General features: G+C 36.2%; 2 protein-coding genes across 2 annotated transcripts; one reads left to right on the plus strand and one right to left on the minus strand.

The window, feature by feature from the left end:
* The first annotated feature begins 2,132 nt into the window (after positions 1-2,132).
* On the plus strand, positions 2,133-6,271 carry LOC103420525 (NADP-dependent D-sorbitol-6-phosphate dehydrogenase-like). The gene is made up of 6 exons (XM_008358583.4): positions 2,133-2,422; positions 3,503-3,597; positions 3,713-3,830; positions 4,699-4,831; positions 5,361-5,580; positions 5,710-6,271. Exons 1-6 carry the CDS (start codon positions 2,290-2,292, stop codon positions 5,938-5,940), a joined length of 930 nt encoding a protein of 309 aa, XP_008356805.2. The 5' UTR covers positions 2,133-2,289; the 3' UTR covers positions 5,941-6,271.
* A 297-nt stretch (positions 6,272-6,568) lies between these two features.
* Positions 6,569-9,679, minus strand: LOC103428421 (uncharacterized). The gene is made up of 3 exons (XM_008366526.4): positions 9,361-9,679; positions 7,999-8,937; positions 6,569-7,889 (listed from the first exon to the last, which is right to left on the minus strand). The coding sequence occupies exons 1-3, from the start codon at positions 9,367-9,369 to the stop codon at positions 6,888-6,890; spliced, it is 1,950 nt and encodes a 649-aa protein (XP_008364748.2). The 5' UTR covers positions 9,370-9,679; the 3' UTR covers positions 6,569-6,887.
* Between the last annotated feature and the right edge of the window lie 938 nt (positions 9,680-10,617).

A 10,617-nucleotide genomic window follows, 5' to 3' on the forward strand; every position in this document is an offset into this window, starting at 1 on the left:
TCGGAGAATAGAAATACTACATGTGGCCCTAAAGTTAGAGAGCGATTTATATGGAACGTTTTCATTTTCATTATTGCGCCCTTGTCGAATAACGCATTAACATCAGGTTTCTCTTCCTAAGATTTTGAAATCTTACACGTGCATGAAACTCCACTAGACCTTCATCAAACTTCAGGGATTTATAGCTCCATTAAAAACCTTTAAAATTTCAATTGGATGCAACCCCTTTAGTCTCTTGGATTATTGAATTGAGATTTTGAAATATTTAAAACAGGGTTTTAAATCCATGGAGTTTAATTAGTTTCATACACTCCATGTGATGGATGAAATCATTAGAAATCTTAGGGAAGGCAAGATTTCCTAATGCCTAGGAAACAAACACTATAAAATCTCTTTGAATCCATTAAAATTTCATCTTTCAGAATACTTAAAATCCAATCATAATTGAATACATATGTGGTTTGTTTGGATGTGCTTTTAAAATGACTGTAAACGTTTTTAGAGAAAATATTTTTGAGTCTCAAAAGCACTTGAAGTGCTTATGTGCTTCATCTATGATTTACTTGCATTTTTACTAAAGATTGATTCTATAAATATTTTCACCAAAAATGCTTTCAGTCATTTTAAAAACGCATCTAAACGAGCCCATAGAGTTTTATGAATTACTTTGATATTCAGAATAAATACACTTTGATTTCTGTAGAATTTTATAAAGGGACCCTTTAAAATCTTTTTTGAATACTCGTGGACTTCCATAATTCATTTAAATCTTGATTAAATACATATGAATTTGTAAAGTCTTTTAAATCTTTTAAACTTCTAACTGAATACATGTCCCTTAGTCATTTAGTCAACGTTATTGAAATATAAACAAGGGTATTTAGACATTTTCAATGTTTTTATTTATGTCATTCATGTCATTCATATCGTTTTTTCTATTTTAGAACTCTAAATTTAAAATCTTTCTATTACATCTAATTTCCTTACATCCTTAGTCATTTCCCATCTTTAAATGTATTCCTATCTACATATCTATTTTTAATTCTTACACATTCGTTTCAATTTTCAGTCATCAAATTAAATGAATTTAAAAGGAATTTTTTTATTAGCACCTCATATTTTGTTGACTACACCCCACATAATAATTTAATATTAAATTGCTCATAAAAATACTATTTAAGCCCTAAAATGTTCTAAAATTTAAAAAGAATATTCTAAATACACCCTAAGTTCTTTTTTTTAGTTATGCCTAAAATTTACTTCTATGCTCTCACATAAGCAATATGACTATTTTTTCCAAAAAAAAATGAACAGGTTTTCCGTAAAAGTTTAAAAACTCAATGTGAAACTCCATCACTTCAATATTATATACATACAACTGCAAGACTTAAACCCTTTTGCCCTCAAGTCAGTTTGGGTGAGGCTTGTGTCCTTTTGTCTTTGCTTTAATGAAAACTCATTTCGACTAAAAGAAAGATTGAAGAATTATATAGGTTACTGATATGAAAATTGAAAAGAAAATTGGAGGAAACAAGTTTGTGAAGACGAATACGCGGGTTTGATGTGGGGTGTATGTGAGGAGTTTAGAGTGTGAGGGTAGCTTGGGATAGAATGTGAGGTGTATTAAGATATTTTTTTAATTTAAAATGTAGATGTGGGGTGTTTTTAGTACGTGAAGTGTAATCAACAAAATATGGGGTGCCAATAAAACTAACGAAAAATCCAGAAAAACTTTCCTTTTAATGAAAAGTTATTTTTAAAAGTATAGTGAATAGTACCAGAAAAGATATAAATGTGGTTTTTCGTTAAAAATGAACAGGACCGGGAGTTTTTTGTTAAAACTTCCAAAAAAAATAAAATTAACGAAAAATACAAAAACTTCCCTTTTAATGAAAAATAGTGAATAATATCAGGAGAATGTATAAATGTGGTTTTTAATTAAAAATAAATAGTACCGTGTGTTTTGGTAAAACACCCTAAAAAATCAAGGGAGTATTAACAAAACACTTTTGGTACTGTTCACTTTTAACGAAAAACCACATTTTTACCGTTAACTGATACTATTCACTGTCAAAAGAGTTTTTCCTTAAAAAAGAAGTTTTTTTTGAACTTTTTCTTAATTTTCCTAAAAATCAATGGCTAAACATTAAGCAATTGTGTGAATATCATTATCCTCTTTCAATCCCATTCTTACGGAGGATTAGCAGCTATACTAGCACAGTGAGGCAGAGGAGGCAGAGGCAGAGGCAGAGGCAAACTCGAAAGAAAGAAAGAAAGGAAGGTCGAAAAATGGCGATAACACTCAACAGTGGATTCAAGATGCCAGTAGTGGGGCTGGGTGTTTGGCGCATGGAAGGAAAAGAAATCAGAGACCTCGTTTTCAATGCCCTCAACCTAGGCTATCGCCATTTCGATTGCGCTGGTATCCATCATCCCATATCTCTCTCATTCATTTTCTTGTTTGTTCATATGGGTTTGATTTCGTTCCTTTCATTTCATAATTTGTGATCTGGGTTCGTTCAAAATGCTCAAATTACACCATGTCAAGAGGGTTCCTTAGATTATTGGTACTTCGGTTTCGATATGAAATTATGAATTAGATTGTGATGTAGCTCAATTAATTTGTGATTTGGGTTTTAGTTGCATCAACTACTTCTGGTAGAGTAAAAGCAGTGTGTTTGCTTGATGTAGTCCGGACTCACTACCGGCCTTTGGCATCACACTAAACCAAAGGTGTATTGGAATCACTCCGATAGGGAAATTAGAAAAATTCCGGCATCACAATGCCCTTCAGCCTCATGCTGAAGGTTCCTTGGAATCACTCCAAGGTTGTTGTGCCTTGCGCACAAGTAAGAAACCGGAATTTCCAGAATTTCTGTCACCAACACTAATCTTAAAAGCTTACAAAGTAGCCCTTTTTATAGGCTAGTTGGCATATGAAGTTGGAAAAATCCATATTAATATACGTAGGAATTCTAAAGACTAACTTATGGCACATAACTATTAACATTGTAACATAGAGAGACCCAAACGCAAAGAACTTGCAGACTGAACCGCATTGATTACAAAAGAAAGTAAAGAGACTAGTTTATTGAATTTTTAACTTGGCTCCTCCATCAGTGCGCGTGTGTATGATGACTGATGATAAACATGCATGATGCATGCATTCGAAGTTCACCAAATTTAAGAAGATTGCATAGTAAAATTGAAGCTATTAGGCTTATAGCGCTTATTAGCATTCTCCATGGGGTGGTTGCCAGTTACCAATTTGTGTCTGAACCGTATTTGGCCTCTTCACTGTGATATTGCGCCCACCGAGTACAAGAAGTCATGAAACAGTTTATTGTTCAGGTTTTGGGTTTGGCTTTTCTTGTGCTTGCTAAAACATTTGAATCTAGGTTCTACTCATTTTTGCCCTATATGGGCGGTAATTATTTGTAGCTTGTAGCACAACTTACCTGTGTGGTTGTAATATACATTGATGAGTTAATGCTGCTTTCAGCTGATTACAAGAATGAACCAGAAGTTGGGGAGGCACTTGCAGAAGCACTTTCGACTGGGCTTGTTAAGCGAGAGGATCTCTTCATCACCACCAAGGCTAGTTGATTTTTCAATCAAGATTTCTTTTTCTGCTCCAGTTCACTAGTCCATATTCTTCATTGTCCAGACTATGGCATTTATTTTTCTCCCTGTTTCTTCATCCTTAATGCAGCTTTGGAATTCAGATCATGGACATGTGGTAGAGGCCTGTAAAGATAGTCTGAAGAAACTTCGGTTGGATTATCTAGATCTGTACCTTGTTCACTTTCCTGTTGCCACCAAGCATACCGGTATTTATTCTTGCTTTTCTCATGCTTTATGCAAAAATTCTCTGTATTATGTATATGTACTCCACTATTTTTGAAATCTTGTTGACAATAATAGTGCGTGATTGAAAACTGTGGATTACTAAAAAGTGAAAACAGTTTACATGTTACCAACTGATGTCTCTACAGCTTGGATGGTCAAGGACATGATTGATAAGTGGAAAGAAAATTCAGGGTATAACCTTTCCTGAGTTATCTAAGTTATCTAGCCAAACTCACTGCAGGCTAAAAGAGCTCAGTAAGAAACAGAAAGCAATACTATTCCAATTCACTAATCCAAACCAAACCAGGGTTTAAGGAATAATTCTAAACTCAATGACTCGCTGAGGGCTGAGAGCCAAAGTGAATGTGAGTGATTTGGGAGGGACAGAAAGGATAAACTGATTATGGTATGTGAGGAGAGTGAAGAGAGAATCAGACATTGAGGGGCAAGTGAGGCATGAAAGGTCGTGGAAAGGAGTTGATGAAGTTATTAGGCTTTTCTTTTCTATCGTGTTAAATAGGAATGGAATTGATGTGGGGGAGAAATGTTAGTGGGTGCTCATTCTATTATATTGGGGAAATGGGCTTTCCATATGTTGGAGAACCAATTCAAGAATCAAGAGTACCAGACACGACCTTAGTTTCTTCTTCATGCATGCTGGCTTACAAATGACTTACTATTTCAAAAAACTCTATTGAGTTAAAATGGCGGCTTGATGATTAAGATAAAAATATATATGTTCATTCCCATCTTGAATTAGCATATGAACTGTTTTCTTTTAGTTTTCAAATTTATTCATCCTTAAATTGATTATTGAATTCATCTGTCTATTAATTTACATACATGCAGGAGTTGGTACGACTGGCAGTGCTTTGGATGAGGATGGGGTGCTAGAAATAGACACCACTGTATCTTTGGAAACTACCTGGCATGCTATGGAAGAGCTGGTCTCTATGGGTTTAGTTCGTAGCATTGGAATTAGGTGATCTTAAAAGCTTAGCTCATTCAACGACTACATGAATCAAAATTAATGATATTGTGTCTTTAGAGTAGCTTTCCCTATTATTCCATATGGATTATTATTGTTTTAGCTATACAACTTAGGAAAATGTAAGTGAATGTGCTGAAGAAAATTGAAACCTTGTGTGTGTGCACGTTAAAATGGTAATAAATTTTTACAATTAGAGCTTCAGTGGAGATTATATAGTCGAGTTCAGGAAGAGGTTAACTATTGTGTCTTATTGCTTGTTGCTGCATGTTACAAACTTACACATGATGTGCAGTTAGAAGATTATAAGTTATGTCGCAATATCACTAGGTTTATGTCAATAAACCGGCATTCTCTGAGTTGTGGCCCTGTTTGCAACTTTCTTTATCTCCTTGATCAGCTTATTGCAATGTGCACTGGCCCTAGTGGAAGATTCCTATTTTTATATTCTGGTTTTTAAATTTCATTCATTTGTCAATTCTTTTGTTTATGAATTGTGCTCTGATGAAACAATTAATTGCAGTAACTATGATATCTTTCTAACGAGAGATTGCTTAGTTTATTCCAAAGTGAAGCCGGCCGTGAATCAGATTGAGACTCACCCATACTTCCAGCGTGAATCTCTTGTCAAATTCTGTCAGAAGCATGGCATCTGTGTCACTGCCCACACTCCTCTTGGAGGTGCTGCCGCCAACATCGAATGGTTTGGTTCAGTTTCATGTCTGGATGATCCAGTTATCAAGGTAAGCTTGCTTTTTTCTTTTTTATCACTTGTATTACTAGGTTTATTTTCAAATTACGAGGAAAATAAATTAATTTTCTTTGCTAATAGTAAGATTAGTTTCCTCTCAATCACATTCCTCTTTTGTCAGAATCTGGCTGAGAAATACAAAAAGACTGTCGCCCAAGTTGTTCTAAGGTGGGGCATCCAACGCAACACGGTTGTCATCCCGAAGACATCAAAACTTGAGAGATTGAAAGAGAATATCCAAGTTTTCGACTTTGAGCTTACCAAAGAGGACATGGACCTGATTGGGAAGGTAGACAGGAAACACCGGACAAATCAACCTGCCAAGTTTTGGGGCGTTGATCTGTATGCATAGATTTGCCGGTAACTCTATCCGTGAGAGCAAATGCCTTGTGTTGGCAAAGAATAACGGAGTACCGGAGCCATGTTTCTTTCTCCGAGTTGTAAACTTCAAGCTGGATCATTCTTGAAGGTTCAGTAGACGAGTTAGATAAAACTCCACAAACTCCATTTATCTATCGAATGAACCTACTCTTTATAATGTCATTGTTTTCCCTTGCGTGGCCTCTGTTTGCATTTGGTCTTTCGAGTTTAAATTTGCAGCTCTACTTTCGTCTTGAAATAGTCGAAGAAATTGTGAGTATTTGTCAACTTAAGCTGTTGGAAAGATTTAACATTTCTTGCTATACTATGAGTATTCCCTCTTGTTTCTGTAATATTTCTCATTCCAGAATACGAAAGTTGGACAGAAAGAGATGTCGCCGCCACCGATGTTTTAACTCGGCGGCTTAATGAATTGAACCATTTTTTCATTCCATTTTCTTCCACTTTCTCCCCAGCCAAACAGACCATTGATAAATAAAAATAACATCACAGTCATATCACCTAATGTATCACTAACCCGAGAAGAAGATTGCACGATCAAACACTAAACGATTCGAAGCCGTCCAGGTATATTCAGCTTTAGATCACAGGCAAAAAGATTGAGAAATTATTGCATTCAAACTCTCATTTACAAAACTGTTTACAACATTTTGCCAAAAGTCAAAATAATTAAAGCAAATCCCATGGTTAAACGTATAAACTTTTTCACAAACAAAGAATGATTAAGGTAAACAAAGAATGAACAATGAGGCAAAAAATAAGCTGATCATAAAAGTATCTACGTAATGATCAAACTTACTGGTCGGGAAACAAGTGGACAGGTACAGATGTTGTCAGTTTCTGGCAACGCGATGGCTCCATCAAACGCGAATAAGGTTACATAAAACAGGATACTTGGCAGGTTAGGTAACTTAGGTTTCATGTTTGAGCTTCCTCCAAGACATTTTTCGAAGTTGAGGTTTCTCTACTCTCTTCACTATCCTTGTGTTTGCCGCTCGCTTCTTTTGGCCCCAGTTTTGCTTCAAGATCCTCTGGTGGTTTGCTGCTGCTTTCACTAGGAGTTACTTTTGCTTCAAAATCCTGCCCTACTTTTGCTTCAATATCCTTCGGGGATTCGTTGTTCACTTCCTTTGGCCCACGTTTTGCTTCAATATCCTTCGGGGATTCATTGTCCACATCCTTTGTCCTGGTTTTTGGTTCGTGATCCTCTGGTAGTGTGCTGTCCAATTCCTTTGGCGCAAGTTTTTTTTCAACATCCTCCGGGGATTTTCTGCTCAGTTCCTTTGACCCAAGCTTTACTTCAGGATCCTCTGGGGGTTTACTGCTCACTTCCTTTGACCCTTGGCTTGTTTCATGGTCCTCTCGGGGTTGGCTGCTCACTTCATTTGTCCCAATTTTTGCTTCATGATCCTCTGGGGGTTTGCTGTCCACTTCCTTTGGCGCTTGTTTTTTTTCAACTTTTCTGCTCGGTTCCTTTGTCCCAAGCTTTGCTTCAGGATCCTCAGAGGTTTTGCTGCTCACTTCCTTTGACCCTTGGTTTGCTTCAAGATCCTTGGAGGTATTGCTGCTCATTTCTTTTGACCCTAGTTTAGTTTGAGGATCCTCTTGGGGTTTGCTGCTCACTTCCTTTGGCCCTAGTTTTGTTTCAACAACCTCTGGGGTTCTTTTGTTCACTTCGTGCGGCTGAAGTCTTGCTTCAAGATCCTCGGTGGGTTTGCTGGTCACTTCCGTTGGCCCTAACTTTGCTTCAACATCCTCTGGATGTTCGCCGTTCAATTCTGCTGGTCCTGGCTTTGCTTCAACATCCTCTGGGTGTTTGCTGCTCATCTCCATTGGACCAAGTTTCTCTTCAATACCCTTGACTGCAGATGTTAACGATCTCACATCTCGAGCATCAGCTAATTGACTCGATGAAGATGCCTGCCATGTAAACATGAAATGTGCTCATCTTACTTAGTAGATGATTGTTTTTAATCTCCATTAAAATTTATGTCCAACAAAAATGCAACCAAAATACGAAGAAACTCACCTTTTCTATTTGCTCCACCCGTTTCTTTAGATCCTCTGCAGATGCTTCCTTGTGAATAGTTTGAAGAATGAAAAGCAAGTGAGAATGGCGATCATCCGAACGATGTTGCTCAACTTTACAGTGTGGTACGGGAGATTGACAACCCACTGCATAGAAAGGACAACTAACAAGCTTCATTGGACAGACGGTAATACAATGTCTGTCCATCTCGCGTCTCATGATGGTACTGGAGCAGTTTTGTTCACATGGAATTATCTTGAACGGGCAAACGGAATCGTGTTTCTCCATGTGACTTGCACAAAATACAATAGTACACCCTTCATTTGTGCAAGTCATAGACCTAAAACTGCAGCTTGAAGCATGCTCGGCAACCGCTTCTTGAGAGTTAAACTTCATGTTGCAGTGATGTTCATTCTTAAAGTCGACATTCTTAAGCAGAGTCTGTGCTATTGCTTCTCTTTTATCAATCAACCAAAACCCGTTTATTTCCATCTCTTGAACGAAATCATCTATGTTATCTTCTCTTTTTTCACTTAGCAGCCATCCTGTAACCCGACTAAACAGATTTCTCTTGGAACTTGCAAAGTCATCAACAAAATCAGAAATGATGTCATACGGATGATCAGAGACTTGTGCATCCGTCCCACCTTCTAAGATAACAGACTCCGCTACAAAATTTTCGCTTCTCTGAGTAATATACTCCACCATTTCCTTTCTGAGATCAGCAGCCACTGAACCAGCGGTCCTGAAGATATCACCAGATGTGTTGTCAACACAAGCTGTAGCTAATCCAGGGATGAACACTTGAGCTATCTTGTAAACTAATTCTGTGTCGTAAAGATCACAATGAAACGAAGGACCTCCATCCTTCCCTTCTTCAATCTTTTCCGGTTTGAGTTCCACATTACTCGCAGGCAGATCATCAATGGTTGACAATTCCTACAAACAATTTCAGCCCTTAATACACCAAATTAACCAGTAAGTTCTATTTTCCATCAGAATGTTCAACGAACGATTTTGAAGTCGAATTCTTCATCCTCAAATTCAAAACAAAAAACCAAATCCTTTGATTTTCACATACAAGTAAATTACATTACTCTTGACATTATATTCTCCTAAACGCGTTCAAAGATCAATATCTGTTATTCATAATGCTTATCTACTCTTTACAATTCATATCAATTACGATCATGATTTCCATTTTCCAGGTAATGATAATAAGAAGAATGAAAATCTGCTGCCTGCTGGGTGCTGGCCAATTGAAATATCTCAAATTCCTTCTATATATATATATATAGCAAAACTTATTGATTGCAAACAATTTAAGATTAGTTGTGTAAAGAAAGGCATGCTTTGTATTACCTGTATCATTTTTGCAATGACGGGGTTGGAGATGTGCTGAAAAATCTTCTTCTTCTTCTTCTTCAAAGGGTGCCTCCTTCACTTGTGTGTGGATCCATTATTATGCAATGCCCAATGCCAACGCCGATACCCAGAAGAATGAAAATTCAACAGAATTCAACAAACAAAAGTAATCATTCGGAAGGGACGGGAAGGGAGGGTTTGCTACAGATGGGGAAGGGAAAGGTAAGTCTCCATGGATGACATTGATGGTTCCACGTAAAAAAATGAATAAGTACACTATTTTCTTCTTGTCTGGTTTGGGAATTCCGACGAGGATGGAGGAGAAAGTATTTATCTTTGACTTTTAAAAACAAAGGAAAGAATCACATGTCATCTTTTTTATGGATAAAATCACAAAGTCACCACAGTACCAACAGTTAAGTAAGGGTAATGTTGTAGACAAAAATTGCAAACTAAATTATTTATCATCAATATAGATGAGCATGTTTATTAATGCTTAACAATAATCCAATCATCAATTTCCATGTCATTTTGTTTACAAATTTAATCTTCCTAGTATTACCCGTTAAGTAATAATCCAATCATCAATACTTATGTTATTTAGTTTATAAAGTTTATTCTCTCTAGCATTACCCAATTAAGAAAGGGTAATCGGGAAACCAAATTTTTAAATCAAATTTTGTAAACCAAATTATGTAGATGTTGATGATTAGATTATTAAGTGTTAATTAACATACTTATTTTCTATTGGTGACATATTTAAAGAATTAAAAAATGGAGATCAACCATCAACAATTAAATGTGGTTTACAAAATGCAATTTAAAAAAAAAAAGGGAAAATTTGAAATAAGTCCAATTTTATAGGCCTACTTTTGAAATATGTCTAATTTTTAGTGACTTTTGATTTTTGAAATATGTCCAATTTTTATTTACTTTGGACCCATATCAAAATACCCCTAAAAAAATATCATGCACCAGCTTCTGGAATGTACACTTTGGTAGAAATTTGATGAATTGGTCTGCTAGATTATTGTTAGAACGAGTTTGTTTGACTTCATAACTTTAACCTTCTGAAACTCATGTGTATTGAAAAACTTTAAAGATATGTGTTTAGTCTTATTGTCTTTGATGAATCATTCCTTCATTTGAGCAATACACGATACATTATCTTCATGAATGATAGTTGAAGTGTTTCCTTTTGAAGATAGACCACATGAGTTCCGAATGTTATGGATCATTGATATTAACAAGGAA

The sequence above is a fragment of the Malus domestica genome, chromosome 07 (genome assembly GCF_042453785.1).
Source record: "Malus domestica chromosome 07, GDT2T_hap1".
Classification (NCBI taxonomy): domain Eukaryota; kingdom Viridiplantae; phylum Streptophyta; class Magnoliopsida; order Rosales; family Rosaceae; genus Malus; species Malus domestica.